The 24267-nt window shown below is 46.1% G+C and overlaps 1 protein-coding gene across 1 annotated transcript in view; it reads left to right on the top strand.

The window, feature by feature from the left end:
• The first annotated feature begins 3480 nt into the window (after window positions 1-3480).
• The window catches only part of LOC119309300, a 61835-nt gene continuing 41048 nt past the window's right edge, over window positions 3481-24267 (top strand). The window contains exon 1 of the mRNA XM_037585323.1: window positions 3481-4225. Coding sequence (XP_037441220.1) covers window positions 3481-4225 — 745 coding nt within the window. The remainder of the gene's footprint in view (window positions 4226-24267) is intronic.

Consider the following 24267-nt stretch of genomic DNA (forward strand, 5'->3'; position numbering starts at 1 on the left):
TCCGGGCATATCCAAGGGGTGCCAGGCGAAAATGTCCCAATTTTCCCGAAGGAATTCTCGCAGTGCGGCGTCTACATCAGGGCCCAATTGTGCCCCGATGGAGGCCATCTTTGTCGGGTCCGTTGGGTGGACCTGGAATTTTACTATTTCTTCCGCTGGTTTAAAGGAGGTGGACTTGGATCTCTTATCGAGTATCACATCGTCCCTATTCACCGTAGAGCGCAGCGCGGTGAGTTCCTCTGCCGCTAAGGCTTCGGATAGTGCCGCCAGGGCTAATGCGGCCGTCTTGTTTTCGGCGCGGAGTGCTATGTCCGGATCACTAACGAGAGTGATTATTCCACCGGGCCCTGGCATTTTGAGCTTCATGTACCCGTAATGGGGTACGGCTTGGAAGATTGTGAATGCCTCTCGTCCTAATATAGCGTGGTATCCGCTGTTGAACGGGGCCACTTGGAACGTGATTTCCTCGGACCTGTAATTGTCCGGCGAGCTGAATACCACATCGAGTGTGATTTTTCCTGTGCAGTGCGCTTCCCGGCTAGGGATTATCCTTCTGAAGGTTGTGCTGCATCGCTCAATGCGGCTCCAGTCTATTTCCATTTTTTGAAGGGTTTCCTCGTAGATGAGGTTTAGTCCGCTGCCGCCATCCATGAGCACCTTGGTAAGCCGAAAGCCGTCCACTATCAGACTGAGGACCAATGCGGCTGGTGCTCGGGCTGCTCGGAATTTAGGTTCGTCGCTGGCGTTGAAGGTGATGGCCGCGTCACTCCAAGGGTTTGCTGTGGCTACGTGATAAGCTTCGGCAAGGCTGCGGATTGTTTGTTTCCGCATATTGTTTGATGCGAAAGTCTCGAAGACTGTTAATATCATACCGGTATTGTTGGTGTGGTTTCCCGGGGCTAGAAGCTCCTCGCCACTTTTGGCCACCTGCCGTAGTATCCAACATGATCGAAGGCTAGGTGTTGGGACGGTGCCCCCTGCAATGTGAATTGTACAGGGTCTACTGAGCCATCCCTCCAGTACGGTTCCGTTCTCTTTAAGGGGTTTATGTTTTTTGGTTCTTGAACCTAGCGCCTGAGTGTGAAGCGCCCTTTTATTGCGGACTGTATCTGCATCCGGGGCCGGATTGTGCCAAAACCTATTTTCGGTTTTCCGGAAACTCTCTATCGCACAGTACTTCTGTACTATGGATGCCAGGTCGGCGAAGCGTGTGATTTCACGACGACTGACGGCGTTTAGGATTCCCTCGTCCGTGCAATTATTGCAGAAAATTGAGATTGCGTTTTCCTCTCGGCAGTCTTTTATCCTGTCCATAACCAGGAGGAATCTGGCCCAGTAGCGATGTACTGTTTCAGTGGGCTCTTGCCGGATTAGAGATAGATCGCATATATCTGGTCGGGTGGGCGGAACTAAGTCCGGAGCCCTACCCATCTCAAGGCTCAAAGGCCGAGGAGCTTCCAAGACCAGAAACTTTGGTCGCTGGACATTGTCCAACGAGTCCGGAACGAGGCCTGATTTTAAGTTCAGTGCTCGATCGAAGTCCGCCCCTCAGTGGGAATCTGGCGTGGAGGGTTTGGGAGCCCGGACATGTCTAGTTTTCAATATAGGAGAAGAGCCGCCGCATTGTTCTTCTACCACCGTAACGTGGTGGGTGACCTGGGGAGAGTTAATCTCTCTCAGATCGGTTTTAAGCCCGATCTGATCGTAGTCTGTAGCGACTCCCAGGGCGGCGATCCGATCCAAGAGTTCATTTACGGACGAGAGCTCTTCTGGATCTATATGCTCTCGAATTCCGAGTTGACGTGAAGGTTGCTCTCGATGACTCGAGAGGCTATTGCGGAGGCGGTGGCCGGACAGGCGGCTATGAGAAAACCTCCTAGCCGGATAGTTTGGCCGGCGGCCAAGGCTCCGTTGGCGAAGATACCGTCCTTAAAGACGGGAAGAGGCATCCTTCCTATCGGTGACGGCACAGAGGAACTCTCAATGAAACACCAATGTCGGTGTCAAAACCGGCGGATCTTGGGTAGGGGGTCCCGAACTGTGCGTCTAGGCAGATGGTAACAGGAGACAAGGGACACGATGTTTTACCCAGGTTCAGGCCCTCTTGATGGAGGTAAAACCCTACGTCCTGCTTGATTGATATTGATATTGTGAATGTTTACAAGAGTGGATCTACCACGAGATCAAGGAGGCTAAACCCTAAAAGCTAGCCTATGGTATGATTGTTGAAATGTATGTCCTACGGACTAGGGCCATCCGGTTTATATAGACACCGGAGAGGGCTAGGGTTACATAGAGTCGGTTACAATGGTAGGAGATCTACATATCCGTATCGCCAAGCTTGCCTTCCACGCCAAGGAAAGTCCCATCCGGACACGGGACGAAGTCTTCAATCTTGTATCTTCATAGTCTTGGAGTTCGGTCGATGATGATAGTCCGGCCGATGATAGTTCGGCCGATGGTGGTAATCCGGCTATCCGGACACCCCCTAGTCCAGGACTCCCTCAGCCGCCGTCAACGTAATTCACCCCCGCTGTTGCCGCCGTAGCGAGTTCATCGCCAAGCTAGGGTATGGAATCGATCACAGTGCTATCCTCGTCCGGTGCCTAGCACATTGTGTTCATTATGATTCTTGCCACGATTGAAACACTCCTATCCAGTCAATACAATCCTCAGATTAGATGCGATTTGAAAATTTAGGGTTAGGTTTCCGCCGAAACCATCTCGGACCCACCGAGTTGAAAAACTCGGTCCCACCGATTTGGTTAACGCCATTGCACTAGTAACTCTCAGTCTGACCGAGAATTGCTAATCGGTGTGACCAATTTTAGGACTTTGTGAAACCCTAGCAGTCTCGGTGCCACCGAACTATGACTCGGTCCGACCGAGTTCACCAGTTCAGGTTCAAAAACTTCTTCGGTATCACCGAGTTTGAAAATCGGTTGATCCTAAATGCTTTCTGTGGAAAACTAAAACTGAATTTTTGAATCATTCTTCTAAAAAATCTCTGCATTTTGTGATGCTCATCCATTCTATCTCATCTATAATTATTCACAGGGTCAGCAGTCAGTGATTTGCAGCATGTCAGACCAAAGTGATAGTCAGAACAAGTCATAAGAGCACAATCACATGAGTGAGGGCACTAGTCCCTCTAGCACTTCAGATGATGGCAGCAGGAGCACCCCAAGCAATCAGCCTAAAGCTGCCACCAGGACAAGGAAGAAGAGAACCTTAGAATCTGAAGATGAGGATTATATGGCAGAAGAAGATGAGGCTACCTCCAAGAAGGTAGTGCTCAAAAAGGAGTATGCCTCAGCAAAGAACACAAAGCCTGGACTCAATAGGAAGGTTCCTGCCAAGAGGTTACCTATGCTGAAGGTCTGAGGATCAACACAAGTGCCTGAAAAGATAGAACACAAAGAGGCACCTGCAAGAAGAGTCACAACTTCCAAACCCAAGAAAGTTCCTACTGGAGAAACTATGAAGTTTACCATTGAATCAGAAGATGAAGCTGCTGGTCAAGATAAGAAGAAGAAGAGAGCCAGAACCACTACTGCCCAGGTTCTTGGAAATCCCTCTATGAGGAGAGACTCTGAAGAGGAAGAAGAGGTTGCTGCACCAGCACCCAAGGCACAAAAGCTAATGGGTGATGCTATTAAGTCAGGGGTTGCAACATCAAAGCCCAAGGAAGCACCCAAAGCTGCCCCCAAGCCCAAGACTACACCAAAGAGGAATACCAGGAGTATTCCAGCTGCTGAGAAGAACAAGGCCCCAGTGCCTGAAGTTGCTGATGAGGAAGATGATGAAGGACAAGTCCTGAGAAAGCTCAAGCCCAAGATTCCAGACCACAATGATGCTCATCCTGTGGCTGAGAACATGAAGTTGAGAAAGGATGCAGGACTCAGATTGTGGAGGCTGTCAGATCCATATGCTACCAGGAGAAGGACCGCTGTTGACTACATGTTCCACACTAAGGAACAACAAGACTTCTATGAGACAGTGATGTTGGACAAGAAACCAATAGTGTGTGATATGAGGTGGGTCGACTGGACCTACATGAAGGAAAATGAGGAACACTATCCTGGAGTGCAAGATAGTTTTGTTGCTTGTGGAGTTGCAGACTTTGTTGGGCAGAAGCTCACAAAGTGGAATGATGAGCTCATTATGCAATTCTACTCCACAGCACACTTCTATCCAGATGGCAGGATGGTTTGTATGTCTGAAGGTACAAGGTACCAGTCAACAATTGAGGAATGGGCCAGTCTGATCAATGCCCCAAAGGAGAGTGAAGATGACTTGGATGTCTATGCCAAGAAGAAGATGGACCACCACACCATTTCTCATATGTACAAGGAAATTCCTGATGCTGCCGTTGAGACTCATAAGTTTGGGTCAGTTCACTTCCTTCTGTCAGGGCTGCCAATAATCAACTGGATCCTAAGGCACACTCTGTTGCCCAAGTCAGGTGACCACAACATGATTAGAGGGCATGCTATCAACTTGCTGCACTTGTTTGATGTGCCACAAAAATTCAAGGTCATGAGCCTCATTGTTGAGACCATTAAGAGGACAACAGCAGATCAGAAGAGGAGTTGTGGGTATGCCCCATAGATTCAGGAGTTGATTAACTCAAAGATGGGCACAGGAACTTACTTGCTGGATAAGGAACATTTTGCTATCTATCCAGACTTTGAGGACAATCAAGTTGTGATGAATGAGAATGAACCATCATCAGTGCAAGCTCAAGAAAAGAAGGAGAAGGTAAAGAGAGAGAAGGCTGCCAAGATGCCAACTCAAGAGGAGGCATCTGAATACTTTTTTAAGAACAAGCAGGAGCAGCTTGGTTACTTGATAGCATCAACACTGAGGATTGAGAAGGGGTTGGCCACCCTAACTCAAGACCAGGAGAGCCTGGAAAGAATCATGGAACAAAAATTCTATGATCTAGATGTCAAAGTAACTGAGATTCAGTCAGTTGTGGAGCAGCTCCAGGATGACATGCAGGAGAGGAAGGGCAAGACTACCACTGAAGCATTTGCCAGAGTGCCTAGAGCTCATAGGTCAGCTGAAGTGCATGTGACAGACTCCAGAGCCACATCATCTGCACCAGCTACAACTCCTACAGCTCCAATTCAACCAGCTCCAGCACCAACTCCTCAAGCTCCATCCACTTCAACTGAAGCCTTTGTCCAAGGAGCCATCTCTACTCCACCACCTGAAGATCAAGCCTGAGAGTCGATCTAGCACTATGCATTTTTTATGATCTTTTTGTTACTTGTTGCCAAAGGGGGAGAAAAATGTATAGATCACAGGCTTCAAGAGAGAGAGAGAGAGAGTGTTGCTTTTGTTCTCTCTTGATTTGGCGGTTAAACCTTTGTTTGTTTTTGATTGCTTGAGATACTATGCTATTATCTGTGAGACATTGATGATCATGTGTTTGATCATAAGCCATACTTGTGCTTGTTAGATGATATTATCTTACCTATCCTTAAATGATCATTCACTTTGCTTGGTGATGAGTGCATGTATTCTATCTTTATTATTTTGAGCGCTCCACCAAGATGTATGTGATATGGAAGAGTAACCCATGAGTCTAATTCCTTGTACATTTGCAGTCCAAAGCAAATTTTAAACTATGCAAAAATTTAGGGGGAGCTCTTGCTTATCACATACTTCTCAAAGCGACAATGTTTTTCAATCCTATTATCATTTGTCGAAGCTTTGATCTATATGTTGTCATCAATTACCAAAAAGGGGGAGATTGAAAGTGCAACATATAGCTCATTGAGCTAATACTATTCCAAGACTATTATTTCAGGAAAGCTCAATGAATGGCATGGCATGGATGATGAAAGTGGATCCCGCAAAATATCAAGGATAAAGGATTGGCTCAAGCTCAACAGCTCAAGACTCTTCATTTTACATTTTAGTGATCCAAGATCACATTGAGCCTATAGGAAAAGCTAATACTATGTAGGATGGATGAGGTGTTGCTTAATGAGCCTCTTGCTTCATGTGCTTAGTGATATGCTCCAAATACCCTCAACTACTTTCTCACATCCACATATGACCTAAACCCAAAGTCAAAATCAGTCCCACCGATTCTTTCTATTCGGCGCCACCGAGTTCAAATGTCATAGCCACTGCCACAAACCCTAGGCAAATCGGTCTTACCGATAGGGATCTCGGTCTCACCGAGATGGGGTTGTAATCTCTCTGTTTCCCTTCATAACGTTTCGGTCTAACCGAAGTGAGCGATCGGTCCCACCAAGATTGCAATGTAAACTCCCTATTTCCCTTTCGTAACATTTCGGTCTCACCGAAATGAGCGAATCGGTCCCACCGAGTTTACCTGATCAACTCTCTGGAAAGGTTATTACCAAAATCGGTCTCACCGAGTTTGTGTAATCGGTCTCACCGAGATTATGTTATGCCCTAACCCTAACCATATCGGTCCTACCGAGTTGCATTTCGGTCCCATCGAAAATCCTAACGGTCACTAGGTTTACTAAATCGGTCTGATCGAGTCTGTTGAATCGGTCCCACCGAGTTTGGTAAATTGTGTGTAACGGTTAGATTTTGTGTGGAGGCTATATATACCCCTCCACCTCCTCTTCATTTGTTGAGAGAGCCATCAGAACAAACCTACACTTCCAACTTACCATTTCTGAGAGAGAACCACCTACTCATGTGTTGAGGCCAAGATATTCCATTCCTACCATATGAATCTTGATCTCTAGCCTTCCCCAAGTTGCTTTCCACTCAAATCTTCTTTCCACCAAATCCAAATCCCATGAGAGAGAGTTGAGTGTTGGGGAGACTATCATTTGGAGCACAAGAGCAAGGAGTTCATCATCAACACACCATTTGTTACTTCTTGGAGAGTGGTGTCTCCTAGATTGGCTAGGTGTCACTTGGGAGCCTCCGACAAGATTGTGGAGTCGAACCAAGGAGTTTGTAAGGGCAAGGAGATGGCTTACTTCGTGAAGATCTACCGCTAGTGAGGCAAGTCCTTCGTGGGCGACGGCCATGGTGGGATAGACATGGTTGCTTCTTCGTGGACCCTTCGTGGGTGGAGCCCTCCGTGGACTTGCGCAACCATTACCCTTCGTGGGTTGAAGTCTCCATCAACGTGGATGTACGATAGCACCACCTATCGGAACCATGAAAAAAACATCCGTGTCTCCAATTGCGTTTGAATCCTCCAAACCCTTCCCTTTACTTTCTTGCAAGTTGCATGCTTTAATTTCCGCTGCTCATATACTCTTTGCATGCTTGCTTGAATTGCGTGATGATTGCTTGACTTGTCCAAAGATAGCTAAAATCTGTCAAACTCTAAAATCGGGAAAAGGTTATGTTTTTAATTGGTCAAGTAGTCTAATCACCCCCCCTCTAGACATACTTCAAGGTCCTACACTATCCCTACAAAATCATATAGTCTGGCTATGCTCTATCTTCATCACACAAATTATTTAATCATGCACAACCCCGATGACAAGCCAAGAATTGTTTCATACTTTACTATTCTCAAACTTTTTCAACTTTCACGCAATACATGAGCGTGAGCCATGGACATAGCACTATATGTGGAATAGAATGGTGGTTGTGGGGAAGACAAAAAAGGAGAAGATAGTCTCACATCAACTAGGCTTATCAATGGGCTATGGAGATGCCCATTAATAGATATCAATGTGAGTGAGTAGGGATTGCCATGCAATGGATGCACTAGAGCTATAAGTGTATGAAAGCTCAACAAAAGAAACTAAGTGGGTGTGCATCCAAATTGCTTTCTCGCGAAGACCTAGGGCATTTTGAGGAAGCCCATCATTGGAATATACAAGCCAAGTTCTATAATAAAATATTCCCACTAGTATATGAAAGTGACAACATAGGAGACTCTCTATCATGAAGATCATGGTGCTACTTTGAAGCACAAGTATTGAAAAGGATAGTAACATTGTCCCTTCTCTCTTTTTCTCTCATTTTTTTAGTTTGGTGGGATTCTTTGGCCTCCCCCCCCCCCTTTTTTTAAGGTCCGGAGTCTCATCCCGACTTGTGGGGGAATCATAGTCTCCATCATCCTTTCCTCACTTGGGACAATACTCTAATAATGAAGATCATCACACTTTTATTTACTTACAACTCAAGAATTACAACTCAATACATAGAACAAAATATGACTCTATGTGTATGCCTCTGGCGGTGTACCAAGATATGCAATGCATCAAGAGTGACATGTATGAAAGAATTATCAAGGTGGCTTTGCCACAAATACGATGTCAACTACATGATCATGCAAAATCAATAAGACAATGATGGAGCGTGTCATAATAAATGGAACGGTGGAAAGTTGGATGGCAATATATCTCGGAATGGCTATGAAAATGCCATAATAGGTAGGTATGGTGGCTGTTTTGAGGAAGGTATATGGTGGGTGTATGGTACCGGCGAAAGTTGTGTGGCACAAGAGAGGCTAGCAATGTTGGAAGGGTGAGAGTGCGTATAATCCATGGAATCAACATTAGTCATAAAGAACTCATATACTTATTGAAAAAATATACAAGTTATCGAAACAAAGTACTACACACATGCTCCTAGGGGGATAAATTGGTAGGAAAATACCATCGCTCGTCCCCGACCGCCACTCATAAGGAAGACAATCAATAAATAAATCATGCTCCAACTTCATCACATAACGGTTCACCATACGTGCATGCTATGGGAATCACAAACTTCAACACAAGTATTCCTCAAATTCACAACTAATCAACTATCATGACTCTAATATCACTATCCTCATATCTCAAAACAATTATCAAGCATCAAATTGATCATAGAATTCAATTCACTTTCCTATGATAGTTTTTATTATACCCAACTTGGATGCCCATCATTCTAGGACCAATTTTAAAACCAAAGCAAATACCTTGCTGTTCAAAGAGAATCTCAAAATAATATAAGTGGAGCATGCGAGATTAATAATTTCTACAAAATAAAACCACCGCCGTGCTCTAAAAAGATATAAGTGAAGCACTAGAGCAAAATTGTCTAGCTCAAAAGATATAAGTGAAGCACATAGAGTATTCTAATAAATTTCGAATCATGTTGTGTCTCTCCCAAAAGGTGTGTTCAGAAAGGATGACTGTGGTAACTAAAAAGCAAAGACTCATATCATACAAGACGCTCCAAGCAAAACACATATCATGTGGTGAATAAAAATATAGCTCCAAGTAAACTTATCGATAGACGAAGACTAAAGAGGGGATGCCCTCTGGGGCATCCCCAAGCTTAGGCTTTTGGTTGTCCTTGAATTATCTTGGGGTGCCATGGGCATCCCCCAGCTTAGGCTCTTGCCACTCCTTATTCCATAGTCCATCAAATCTTTACCCAAAACTTGAAAACTTCACAACACAAAACTCAACAGAAAATCTCATAAGCTCCGCCAGTGCAAGAATGAAAAACCACCACTTAAGGTACTGTAATGAACTAATTCTTTATTTATATTGGTGTTAAACCTAATGTATTCCATCTTATCTATGGTTCATACCCCCCGATACTAGCCATAGATTCATCAATAAGCAAACAACACACGAAAAATAGAATATGTCAAAAACAGAACAATCTGTAGCAATCTGTAAATTCCGAATACTTCTGGAACTCTAAAAACCCTAACAAAATAGGAAGTCCTAGGAAATTTGTCTATTGATCTACTGCAAAAAAGAATCAACTAAAAAGCACCTTTCTGTGATTTATTAAAATTATTCTCGTGCGCACAATAGTTTCTGTTTTTCGGCAAGATCAAATTAACTATCACCATAGGTTATCCTATAGGTTCTACTTGGCACAAACACTAATTAAAACATAAAACCACATCTAAACAGAGGCTAGATGAATTATTTATTACTAAACAGGAACTAAAAGCAAAGAACAAAAAATAAAATTGGGTTGCCTCCCAACAAGCGCTAACGTTTAACGCCCCTAGCTAGGCATGATGATTTCAATGATGCTCACACAAAAGATAAGAATTGAAACATAAAGAGAGCATCATGAAGAATATGACTAGCACATTTAAGTCTAACCCACTTCCTATGCATATGGATTTTGTGATCAAACAACTTATGGGAACAATAATCAACTAGCATAGATAGGCAAAACAAGCATAACTTCAAGATTTTAAGCACATCGAGAGGAAACTTGATATTATTCCAATTCCTACAAGCATATGTTCCTCCCTCATAATAATTTTCAGTAGCATAATGAATGAATTCAACAATATAACCATCACATAAAGCATTCTTTTCATGATCTACAAGCATAGAATTTTTATTACTCTCCACATAAGCAAAATTCTTCTCATTCGGAATAGTGGGAGTATCATAAGAGACTCAAATACTATAAATTGTTTCCATATTAAAAGAGTAATTGAGGGAGTCCTGGATTAGGGGGTGTCCGGATAGCCGGATTACCCTCATCGGCCGAACTATCATCGGCCGGACTATCATCATCGACCGGACTCCAAGCCTATGAAGATACAAGATTGAAGACTTCGTCCCGTGTTCGGATGGGACTTTCCTTGGCGTGGAAGGCAAGCTTGGCGATACGGATATGTAGATCTCCTACAATTGTAACCGACTTTATGTAACCCTAGCCTTCTCCGGTGTCTATATAAACCGGATGGCTTTAGTCCGTAGGACGAACAACATCAACCCTTACAATCATACCATAGGCTAGCTTCTAGGGTTTAGCCTCCTTGATCTCGTGGTAGATCCACTCTTGTAAACTTCCACAATATCAATATCAATCAAGCAGGACGTAGGGTTTTACCTCCATCAAGAGGGCCCGAACCTGGGTAAAACATCGTGTCCTTTGTCTCCTGTTACCATCCGCCTAGACGCACAGTTCGGGACCCCCTACCCGAGATCCGCCGGTTTTGACAGTAATGTTCAGAAAAAGGGTAATCATAATCATGACAAGTTTTATAAATATAATCATCTAATTTTTATAGCATAAGTTTCATCACAATAATCATCATAAGTAGCAACTTCGTTCTCATCATAATCAATTGAAACCTCTTCCAAAATAGTGGATTCATCACTAAATAAAGTCATGACCTCTCCAAATCCACTTTCATAAATATTATAAGATTCAACACCCTCCAAAATAGTGGGATCATTACTTCCTAAAGATGACACTCTTCCAAACCCACTTTCATCAATATAACCATCATAAATAGGAGGCATGCTATCATCATAATAAATTTGCACATCAAAACTTGGGAGGCTAAAAATATCATCTTCATTAAACATAGCATACCCAAGCTTGGGACAAGCATTAATTGTAGCAAATATATTCTCAAACATGTCATTCTCATCAAACATAGCATCCCCAAGCTTGGGCCTTTTCCTATCATAAGCATAATCACTCTCATCATTAATAGTATGGATAGCACCAATAGTATAGCAATTACCATCATCACAATGAGTAATAGGAGCAACATCATTTGGGAGGGATACCTTTCTACCTTTGCTTCTCTGTCTTTTCTTTTTATTCTTCACATCATGTGTGGGTTCAACCCTCTTTTTGAGCTCCTTATTAATGAGATTGGTTGAATAGAAAGCTCCTCCTCGTTACCCGATTCATCATAAGAAATACTAGGAGGATATTGGGAAGTCTCTTCCCTTTAATTAGTATTCTCTTCATCTTCCATTTGCTTTCTTTCCTTTATGTAATTGGCAACATAAGGGTTTTCAATGCAATTCACTGCACAATACATAAAAATTTCTTCTGGATGAAAATCAAGAGCTTTATCAAGGACAAATTCAGGCATATCTTTAGTTATACATTTTATTTCTTCATAACCCAAAAGCAAACTAAGTTCATTATGATGTGCAAGGGAAATCAAGTCATCACAATTTTTGGACACGATACGATCATGAAACAATTTGCATTGGGGATTTAAATGATCACGTTCATTGCAAAGTTCACAAGGATGGCAAAGAAATTTTAAATTTTCTGTACAAGCATCTAGCCTTTATTGCAACCATTTAGTTTCTAAATACTTATGCCTCTTGAAAAATCTATCTTCCCTATTTGGTGTGTACTTGCAAACTCTATGCACTCCACAAAAATTGACATGCTTATAAGAGACATTTTCATCATGACTAGTGCAATCATCATTAGTACCATGGATATTCAAAGATTTCATAATAACAACATTGCAATCATGCTCCTCATTCAAAGATTTAGTGACAAACATTTTATAGACTTCTTCTTCTAGCAGTTGAGCACAATTTTCCTTTCCATCATTCTCACGAAAGATATTAAAAAGATGAAGCATATGAGGCAAACTCAATTCCATTTTTTGTAGTTTTCTTTTATAGACTAAACTAGTGATAAAACAAGAAACTAAAAGATTCGATTGCAAGATCTAAAGATATACCTTCAAGCACTCACCTCCCCGGCAACAGCGCCAGAAAAGAGCTTGATGTCTACTACACAACCTTCTTCTTGTACACGTTGTTGGGCCTTCAAGGGCAGAGGTTTGTAGGACAGTAGCAAATTTCCCTCAAGTGGATGAACAAAGGTTTATCAATCCGTAGGAGGCATAGGATGAAGATGGTCTCTCTCAAACAACCCTGCAACCAAATTACAAAGAGTCTCTTGTGTCCCAAACACCCAATACAATGGTAAATTGTATAGGTGCACTAGTTCGGCGAAGAGATGGTGATACAAGTGCAATATGGATGGTAGATATCAGTATTTGTAATCTGAAAATATAAAAACAGCAAGGTAACAAGTGGTAAAAGTGAGTGTAAACGGTATTGGAATGCTAGGAAACAAGGCCTAGGGTTCATACTTTCACTAGTGCAAGTTCTCTCAACAATAATAACATAATTGGATCATATAACTATCCCTCAACATGCAACAAAGAGTCACTCCAAAGTCACTAATAGCGGAGAACAAACGAAGAGATTATTGTAGGGTACGAAACCACCTCAAAGTTATCCTTTCTAATCGATCTATTCAAGAGTCCATAGTAAAATAACACGAAGCTATTCTTTCCATTCGATCTATCATAGAGTTTGTACTAGAATAACACCTTAAGACACAAATCAACCAAAACACTAATTACCTAGATACTCCAATGTCACCTCAAGTATCTGTGGGCATGATTATATGATATGCATCACACAATCTCAGATTCATCTATTCAACCAACACAAAGAACTTCAAAGAGTCCCCCAAAGTTTCTACCGGAGAGTCAAGACGAAAACATGTGCCAACCCTTATGCATAAGTTCACAAGGTGAACCCGCAAGTGGATCACCAAAACATATATCAAGTAGATCACGTGAATATCCCATTGTCACCACAAATAAGCACATGAAAGACATACATCAAGTGTTCTCAAATCCTTAAAGTCTCGATCCGATAAGATAACTTCAAAGGGAAAACTCAATCCATTACAAGAGAGTAGAGGGGGAGAAACATCATAAGATCCAACTATAATAGAAAAGCTTGCGGTACATCAAGATCGTGTCGAATCAAGAACATGAGAGAGTGAGATCAAACACATAGCTACTGGGACATACCCTCAGCCCCAAGGGTGAACTACTCCCTCCTCGTCATGGGGAGCGTCGGGATGATGAAGATGGCCACCGGTGATGGTTCCCCCCTCCGGCAGGGTGCCTAAACAGCGTCCCGATTGGTTTTTGGTGGCTACAGAGGCTTGCGGCGGTGGAACTCTCGATCAATTGTGCTCCTGGAAGTTTTAGGGGCATATGGATATATATAGGCGAAAGAAGTCGGCCAGGGGAGCCACGAGGGGCCCACGAGGGTGGGGAGCGCGCCCAGGGGGTAGGGCACGCCCTGCACCCTCGTGGCTTCCTCGAAGCTTCCCTGACGTCTACTCCAAGTCTCCTGGATTGCGCTTGTTCCAAAAATAACTCTCCTGAAGGTTTCATTCCGTTTGGACTCCGTTTGATATTCCTTTTCTTCGAAACACTAAAATAGGCAAGAAAACAACAATTTGGGTTGGGCCTCCGGTTAATAGGTTAGTCCCAAAAATAATATAAAAGTATATAGTAAAGCCCATTAAACATCCAAAACAGGTAATATAATAGCATGGAACAATAAAAAAATTATAGATACATTGGAGACGTATCAGGGTATTATCCATCTGGAGAGCCCAGAACCTGGGTATGTCTTGCGTCTCTCGCTTGCTCATGCTGACCTCGCCTCTGGAGCCCACCGGTGCCCTCGAGCCAACTCCTTTCTTTAGCCATCCTTTGGCATCTGCCATGCGCCCACCACGACACAGTTAGCGAGGAATGCATACATTGGATTTTAACATAAAGTGGTTTCAAATATTTGAAAATCCAAATTAAGATGGATCCAGCCTTATGAATCGGATATCATGCCATTTGTAAACCATATTTATGTATAAACGGTGTTGTGCTTTTGAAAGTATATATATAAAATGATGTATATAGATTTGTATTCAAATACAAAATGGATCCTGCCCGAAAAAGAATACAAATAGGATTCGAATTGAGTTGGCATGGTAAACCTGCACTCTTTCTCTGCAAAATTTTGAACGAAGCAGGGAAACTCCCAGTAACCGCCCAAAACCAAAATCTACGAGATGGAAATTACTGCCTATCCCTGACACGCAAAGCCTATCGGCTCGATTTGTATAGGTTTCGATAGGGGTAGGCTTGTAATTTCACCCAAACGTGACTTAACTGCCTCCGCCTCTCACCTCCCCGGATTCATACATGGTGGGCGCCAAAACACAGTTTATCCTCCGAAATTGCCTCTCACCTCCCTCCCCGATTCATACACGGTGGGTGCAAAAACAAACTCTTCTTAGCCGAAATCTCCATCGAGAAATATTCAGTGTATGCGAGATTACCGTCCTATCCCCAACCGACTAATATTGTTGTGATGTAGGAAATTTTAAATGGGGGCTAAGTTTGTAAATTTACTCGCATTTGAGACAAGCGGGCCCTAAAGACATGGTTCCCCCTTCCTCTCTCCCTCCATTCCCCATTTGTACTCCGTGGGCACCAAAACACCCTCTCCACCGCGGTTTGTCGGTGTACAAAGTGTGGGTACTTCTGTAACCCTCACTTGTGCACGGACGGTTGCAGCCACGCCTACAATAGGGCTTAGCAAAGCAGAGGAGGACAGCAGAAGGCAAGGCGGGAGCATAGAATATCAAAGCAGATGCTCAAGGCAACAGGCAGCAGGAGGCGAGCAGGGCCACACCCGGCAACAAGCCTTGCCGAGCCGACCTGCGAAGCCCCCCCCCCAGCAAGCTCCTTGCCGGAGCGGCCTGCGAAGAGACCAGCAAGGCCACCACCCTTGGGGTTGAGAACTCTGATACCATCGACAATGTTAACACCCAGATTTGGAGAGCACATGCCTGGTAGCATGCAGCCCCTCATGAAGATTTGCAACCCATGAATCCACGTGGGATCAGAAGGCAAAGACCCCCGACAAGACCCTTGTTGGGGACGACTCCAAGGCCCCCAGCAAGCCTTGCCGGGGACGATCGCTGAGCCGCGGCCAGACGCACGCCCGGCAAGGTTTCACTGGTTCACCACCAATCCAGTACGACGATAGGCACGCCAGCTAAGCAGGCGCCTGCGTGGCGGCATGCAAATCTTCGTGGAAGCGTGCCATTTCACCAACACAGCAGCTGGTTGGCTAGCGTGGCGCTGCATGCCTCGTCGGCCCAGACGCGTGGCGAGGCGAGGAGGAGCAGTGAAGGACGAGATGGCCTTTGTTGCCGTCCCCAATAAAGCGAAAGGACACGTAGGCAGCGCGTTAAATGCACTTGTCCTATGTTAATCGAGCGATAAGCTCATACAACTATGGCCTGCCACCTCCTGTGTGCCCCTGTGGCAACCCCTTTGTGTATAAAAGGAGGCCCGAGGCACACAGATAGAGGATTCAGACTTTTGGACAAAGCACGCACCATAGCTAGTTCAAAAGGTCAAGAACACGCATATAACCATAAAAAACCAGGACTAGGGTATTACGCATCTTTGCGGCCCGAACCTAGATAAAAGTCATCTGCGTGCTAATGGCTCAACCTGCTCTTCGTGCAACTAATCCCCCGCCGAACGTAGAAAGGATCCTTGTGACCCCATAGGTGATCTGTTTTCCCAACATCTTTGGCGCGCCAGGTAGGGGGAGTTCGTTGTGAGAATCTGGTCTGTAGTTAGTACAGTAGCTCTTTCATCGCCATGGCTCCGAAGAAGAAGACGACTATGACGATCGGCCCATCCGAGGCCGCTTCGCCCGCACCTGCGCGAACGGGCGACGGGGCGGGCGCCGGTGGTGGAGGAGATCGAAATCGCCCACACCATCTGAATACAAGAAGTCAGGCCGTCGGCGTCCTCCGCACCGGCGATGGAGGTCGGCGTGCCGCCGTGACCAAGGATGGAGCTGTGCCACCTGCAGGTGGTGCGGGGACCTCCAAGGGCAGAAGATTGACATCGCCAACGCGCGTACCGTGGTCTCCTCAGCTCATGCACGATGAACCATGCCGCATTGTTGAGGATCCCGGGCATCGCCACGGCAAGAGCCCTCAGCATCACTCTCAAGACACATAGGGCCGACATGCACGCCATGATGATGGCAAAAAGAGCGCACGCTATGGAATCGTGATGGGACTCCTTCTAACATCGTTAGAAGTCCGAGTTCCTCCCATTCCTCTCTCCTGTCGCTGCCACCCACGCGAGCGGAAGCGCTGTCGTGAGTGCAGCTGCTCCTTGACTTTCCTCCTGCCCCAGAGAAGCAAGAAGAGTGGAGGCCTGCTATCCATAGCCTTATTGGCCATGCCAACAGGGATGGCCACCGGGGAGCAAGCCCCTCACGGCGCCGAAATGATGAACTGACGCGTGCAGGCAATGGAAGGGTCGAGGGAGCTGCAACCACGATGCACCCCCCTCCGCCCCGGTCGGCCCATCGGGGCGATGCCCGGGACAACGTGTCCACGGCGTCGTCAGACCCGCGGACATGCCATGACCAACGGGGAGTTCTTCGAGAGCGCCTGAAGGAGGACGCCTGGACTACTATCGAGCGGCGACGGGAAGCATGTCACCAGTCTGATAGGCGTGCTGGGCCCACTGAGTACAGGCCTGCGCTGGGGGATGCTAGCGACTTGACATATGCAATCACTTGTCCAGAATTCACCCGCGAGCTGCTGCAGTTCCAGTGGCCCAACACCCGCACGTTCAAACCAGAGGTCCCAGAGAAGTACGACGGCAAGACTCACCCATTTGAGTTCCTGAGTGTTTACACTATTGTGATGCAAGCTGCCGGGGCACGAGACGAGAAGATACTCGCCAACAATTTCCCGCTGGCACTTAAGCCCAACGTCAAGTCAAGGTTGATGCATCTGCCGATAGATTCCATCGCTTCTTGGTCCGACCTGTGCCACAAGTTCATTGGTGCCTCCACGGGCAGCCACATGGCTCCTGGACAGGAAAGTGACTTGCACGTGATCCCTTAGAGATACGACGAATCTTTGTGCAAGTACATACAGAGGTTTAGCCATGTGCAGTACAATATCCTCGATGTTCATCCCGCCGCCGTGATCAGCGCGTTCCACCAGAACGTGAGCAATCGAAAGATTCCTGGTGTTGGGTAACATAGTAATTTCCAAAAATTTCCTACGCACACGCAAGATCATGGTGATGCATAGCAATGAGAGGGGAGAGTGTGTCCACGTACCCTCGTATACCGAAAGCGGAAGCGTTAGCACAACGCGGTTGATGTAGTCGTACATCTTCACGGCCCGACCGATCAAGCACCGAAACTACGGCACCTCCGATTTCTTGCACATGTTGAGCTCGATGACGTTCCCCGTACTCCGGTCCAGTAGAATGTCGGGGAAGAGTTCCGTCAGCACGACGGCGTGGTGACGGTCTTGATGTTCTACCGTCGCAGGGCTTCGCCTAAGCACCGCTACAATATTATCAAGGAGAACTATGGCGGAGGGGGGCACCGCACATGGCTAAGAGATCAAGAGATCAATTGTTGTGTCTATGGGGTGCCCCCTCCCCCGTATATAAAGGAGTGGAGGAGGGGGCCGACCAAGGGGGGTGGCGCGCCCTAGGGGGAGTCCAACTCCTACTGAGAGTCGGTGGGAGTTGGACTCCCCCCTTTCCTATTAGGAGAGGGAGAGGGAAGGAAGAAGAAGGAGGGAGGAAGGAAAGGGGGGCCGGCCCCCCTCCCAATTCAGATTGGGCTTGGGGGGGCGCCCCCTCCCTTGCTCCTTTCCCCTCTTTTCCACTAAGGCCCAATAAGGCCCATATACCTCCCGGGGGGTTCCAATAACCTCCCGGAGCTCCGGTCTTGTCCCAATCTCACCCGAAACCTTTCCGGTGTCCAAATATAGTCGTCCAATATATCAATCTTTATGTCTTGACCATTTAGAGACTTCTCGTCAAGTCTGTGATCATATCCGGGACTTCGAACAACCTTCGGTACATCAAAACTCATAAACTCATAATAAAACTGTCAACGAAACCTTAAGCGTGCGGACCCTACGGGTTCGAGAACTATGTAGACATGACCGAGACATATTTTTGATCAATAACCAATAGCGGAACCTGGATGCTCATATTGGCTCCTACATATTCAATGAAGATCTTTATCGGCCAAACCGCATAACAACATACGTTGTTCCCTTTTTCATCGGTATGTTACTTGCCCGAGATTCGATCGTCGGTATCCAATACCTAGTTCAATCTCATTACCGGCAAGTCTCTTTACTCATTACGTAATGCATCATCTCATAACTAACTCATTAGCTACATTGCTTTCAAGGCTTATAGTGATGTGCATTACCGAGAGGGCCCAGAGATACCTCTCCGACAATCGGAGTGACAAATCATAATCTCGAAATACGTCAACTCAACAACTACCTTTGGAGACACCTGTAGAGCACCTTTATAATCACCTAGTTACGTTGTGACATTTGGTAGCACACAAAGTGTTCCTCCGGTAAGCGGGAGTTACATAATCTCATAGTCATAGGAACATGTATAAGTCATGAAGAAAGCAATAGCAACATACTAAACGATCAAGTGCTAAGCTAATGGAATGGGTCAAGTCAATCACATCATTCTCCTAATGATGTGATCCCGTTAATCAAATGAAAACTCATGTCTATGGTTAGGAAACTTAACCATCTTTGATTTACGAGCTAGTCAAGTAGAGGCGTACTAGTGACACTATGTTTGTCTATGTATTCACACATGTATTATGTTTCCGGGTAATACAATTCTAGCATGAATAATAAACATTTATCATGATATGAGGAAATAAATAATAACTTTATTATTGCCTCTAGGGCATATTTCCTTCAGGATTCCACTTGCACTAGAGTCAATAATCTAGATTACACAGTAATGATTCTAACACCCATGGAGCCTTGGTGTTGATCATGTTTTGTTCATGGAAGAGGCTTAGTCAACGGGTCTGCAACATTCAGATCCATATGTATCTTGCAAATCTATATGTCTCTCACCTGGACTTGCTCCTGGATGGAATTGAAGCGTCTCTTGATGTGCTTGGTTCTCTTGTGAAATTTGGATTCCTTTGCCAAGGCAATTGCACCAGTATTGTCACAAAAGATTTTCATTGGACCCGATGCACTAGGTACGGCACCTAGATTGGATATGAACTCCTTCATCCAGACTCCTTCATTTGCTGCTTCCGAAGCAGCTATGTACTCCGCTTCACATGTAGATCCCTCTACGACGCTTTGTTTAGAACTGCACCAACTGACAGCTCCACCGTTTAATATAAACACGTATCCGGTTTGCGATTTAGAATCGTCCGGATCAGTGTCAAAGCTTGCATCGACGTAACCATTTATGACTAGCTCTTTGTCACCTCCATAAACGAGAAACATATCCTTAGTGCTTTTCAGGTATTTCAGGATGTTCTTGACCGTTGTCCAGTGATCCACTCCTGGATTACTTTGGTACCTCCCTGCTAAACTAATAGCAAGGCACACATCAGGTCTGGTACACAACATTGCATACATGATAGAGCCTATGGCTGAAGCATAGGGAACTTCTTTCATTTTCTCTCTATCTTCTTGTCAGGACCCCGACTCAATGCCACATCGATCTAGCATGTAACACCCCATATCACTTTGCGGCCTCACGCACGGTATTCCCACGGGTGTTGCCTTACCTTTGCCCGGGACCGTTTGCGTCTTTTGGCACACGTATATGATAGTGTCGCTAGCATCCATATGGTAAGGAGCCCGGGCTGACATGGCTAGTCGTAAACCCAAAGTGGCACAAACTTACAGGGACAGGCATCCATGACCCAACATCGAACGTGTCGGTCATCAGCGAGTGAATCCAGGCTGTAGCACTGGGCTAGCAGGACTCCGGTGAACCGGGCTGTAGCGGGCTAACAGGACTCCGGTATTCATCGCGTGACATTTCCCCGAAGGGACAGACACAGGAACGAAGAAGGACACATGCCGGCCAGCCTAAGTGTTCCGGAGCAGTAGCAAGCTACCATGCTCAGTGGAAACACTAGGAGACATTTCCCGGTAAGAGAGGCTACTAAGGATAAACAACTAGATAGTCAGATCCCACACATACCAAGCATTTCAACAACATACACACAATATGCTCGATATGTGCAGATACAACATGGCATCACAACATGACTCTACAACTCAAGTAATTATTCAATAGGCTCCGAGGAGCGAGATATTAGAAACATGGGTCTCATGACCCAACACTCAGAGCATACAAATCAAAGCACAAGCGGAAGCTATCATGTCTGAGTACAGACATCTATAAATGAAAAAGGCTGAGGAGCCTGACTATCTACCAGATCCTGCCAAGGGCACAAGATCGTAGCTGAGGTAACAAGCTAAACGTCGAAGACCACGCGGAAATACTAGTGAGACTGAAGTCTCTCTGCAAAAACATAAAATAGGCAAACGTGAGTACAAATGTACCCAGCAAGACTTACATCAGATCTATCTACATATGCATCATTATCAACAAGGGGGTGGAGGGGTTTGACTGCAGCAAGCCAGCTTTGACTCGGTGGCTATCCTGAACTACGACTGCAAGTAACTCTTTTGAAGTGGCGCACACGAGTCCACATATTCACCAACCAATACACCACTATGGATCCGCTCCCGTCTCCCTACGAGAACGCCATCCATAGCACTCACGCTTATCTTGCGTATTTCAGAGTATCCACTTTCACTTGTCTATGAACTATGCAAGGGGTCCAAGTTTCCATATCCGAGGAATCCGGCTATTCGAATAGATGATGTTAACCCTGCAGGGGTGTACTTCTTCACACACGCTTTCGCCACTTATCGCCCTGTACACGTCATGTACCTCGGCAACCTTCAAGCGGAAGCCGGGCGAGGGAGTTGGCCACGACCTGACTAACCGAACAAGTCTCTAGTCCAGGTTTATCGCCTATTCGGGTTCCATCCGCAAGGAGATCCGGCCGGGGTGTCGCTTACGGCCCCAAACGATGTGTGCAGGGTTCCCAAGCCCACCATCCGGGTGCCACTTGGTACACCGGGCCACTGTGCCTAGTCTGTCCCAAGCCCACCTGTACCGGGTGCCACTTGGTAGACTACTAACACTACCTACAAACACCAGAAACTAGTTGCAACTCCTGGACAGAGATCATGTTGATTAATAAGTCGAGAGGGGCACTTAAGCATTCCAATGTGTGGTAGTAGCTGGTCATGGATCACAAACACAGAACTCAGTTCCTGAGAACGGCTGCAATGAGACAACCCACCATGTACTCCTACATGGCCTCTCACCGCTACCTTTACCAAATCATGTTCACACACTTAGCTCACACACATTGGGACATGTTCACACGCCTCTGATTCATCCCCGATGAATCAGACCTGACACAACTCTAAGCAGTAGCAGGCATGACAAACAAGCATGAATGAGTAGGCACAACAGGGCTCAAACAACTCCTACTCATGCTAGTGGGTTTCATCTATTTACTGTGGCAATGACAGGTCATGCAGAGGATAAGGGGGTTCAGCTACCGCAGCAAGTAACAAATATATTGTTGTTGTCCTAATGCAGTAAAAGAGAGTGGGATTTTATCGGAATGAACAAGGGGGTTTTGCTTGCCTGGCACTTCTGAAGATAACATTGAGTCTTCATCAGTGTCAACGATCACATCATCGGTCTCACGTCTATCGAGAGGGGACAAATACCGGCAACACAGAAGGGAACACAATCAATGCAATGCACAATATGATGCATGATCATGACATGGCAAAATGAATGTGTTTTGAGCTAATGCAACTAGCAACAGATTAAATGAAGTTAGTTTGAATACAAGATTCAAATTCAAACTCCATATGTGATTATACAAATGCCATTTAATTGATTTGTGCTAAACAGCAGCTATAAGTTGTTCTAACATGCATGAAAGTGGTACAGATGGATTCCTTGAATTTTTCTGATAATTTTTCATATATAAATTATTTAATTTGGAGTTACGGTTAATTTTCTATGATTTATAGAAGTTTTAGCTATTTTCTGGAATTTCCTGAATATAATAAAATAAACTAAATTCCAGAAAATGAATATTGCGTCAGCATGACCTCAACCTGACGTCATCAGGTCAACAGGGCGGGTCCAGGTCAAACCTGACGTGTGGGGACCACACGTCAGTGACACAGGAACTAAACAGGGTTTAGTTAATTCTTAACTAACATAATTAGAAGGGCTGGGGCCCACAGTCAGCGGGCCAGTGGGTTAGCTAAAATTTAATTAGTACCTAAACCAAATTAGCAGGGCCTCGGGCCCACATGGCAGTGAAACAGTGGCTAAATAAATTAAAATAAACTAAACTAATTAACAGGGGGGCTGGCCCCACCTGTCATCGACCCAGGGGGGGTCAAACCCCTGGTCAGCAGGGCCTAACCTGCCGGCGGCTTGACGCCGGCGAGGCCGAGACGGCGGAGGCCTTCGGGTTTCTTACTCCGGCGGCCAAACGCCGCGCGGAGAGGCTCTGTGGGTTCCTAGCGCTCGTGCGCATCCGGAGGAGGTGACGGAAGGACGCGGGGTGGTCAGCACTCGCCGGAGCGGAGCTTGCGGCGGCGGCCGGAGTTCGGTGGTTGCGGCTGAGAGGGCTAGAGCTCGCGGGCGAGGGAGCTGAGCAGCGCAGCGGCATCTACACAGCACACGGAAGTAGTCTGCGAGCTCGGTTAGGTCGTCGGGGCTTGCTAGCGCTGGCAGTGACGAGCGCGGCGGCGAGAAGCTCTCGGTGATGGCGGGAATCGAGCTAGCGAACCAAATCCACCACGGGGTATGAGGGGAAAGGGAGAGGGGCTCACAGGGAGTCGTATGAAGAAGACGGCGAGCTCAGGGAGGCCCTGTGGACGACGAATCGGGCGGCGGCGTCCGGCGGCCGTGGTCGGGGAAGAAGGGTCGCGGCATCGTCTTGGGGTCCTCCGGCCTTGCGTGGGTCGGCGGAGAGGCGCTCGGGTTCTAGGCGGAGCTCGTGGGCTGGTCAGAGAAGCGAGGGGGCGGCGGTGGCCGCGGCAGCAGCAAGCGGCGGCGACGGTCGCTCTCGGGTGCGTGCGAGAGAAAGAACAGAGGAGGAGATGGGGACGAGGGAGTGAGCGGGAGGGTTCCAGGGGTCGAGGCGGCGCCGAGGAGAAGGCGCGAGGCGTCGTGGTGGCCTCAGGCGATGCAGACGAGCAGGGTGGTGGCGTGGCGAGCTCGGGCGCGTGCGCCGAGTCCCTCCTCTGCCTACTGGCGCGAGGAGGAAGGCGACAGGGAGGAGGAGGTGGGCTGGGCCGCACAGTGCTGGACCAGCACAGGAGCTGGGCCGGCTCTGGTGGGCTGCACGGGTAAGGCCGGGTAACTTCCTTCTCTCTCTTTCTTTTATTTCTATTTCAGTTCTGTTTTCTTTTATTTAATCTGTTTTGCCACTGTTTTGAATTTAAAAATAATTCAAACAATGCCAAAAACTCCTCTGAAAGTATTTATGCTGCTTAATGGACTTTTCCAAAAGCACATAAAATGTTTCAGGGTATTTGGAAATATATTCTATACAAATTATGAATATAGTTCCAAATGCAAATAAAGTAATGATTTAAATTCAGTGCTCAAAATATTCCTCAAAAATGTTCATTATTTTTGGTTTGGTGCAAAACCCTTGCCAAAATATAACCAACATTAGTCAAGGCCATTTTGGAATCATTGAATGCATT

This window comes from Triticum dicoccoides, chromosome 5B, assembly GCF_002162155.2.
Source record: "Triticum dicoccoides isolate Atlit2015 ecotype Zavitan chromosome 5B, WEW_v2.0, whole genome shotgun sequence".
NCBI classification, from domain to species: Eukaryota; Viridiplantae; Streptophyta; class Magnoliopsida; order Poales; family Poaceae; genus Triticum; species Triticum dicoccoides.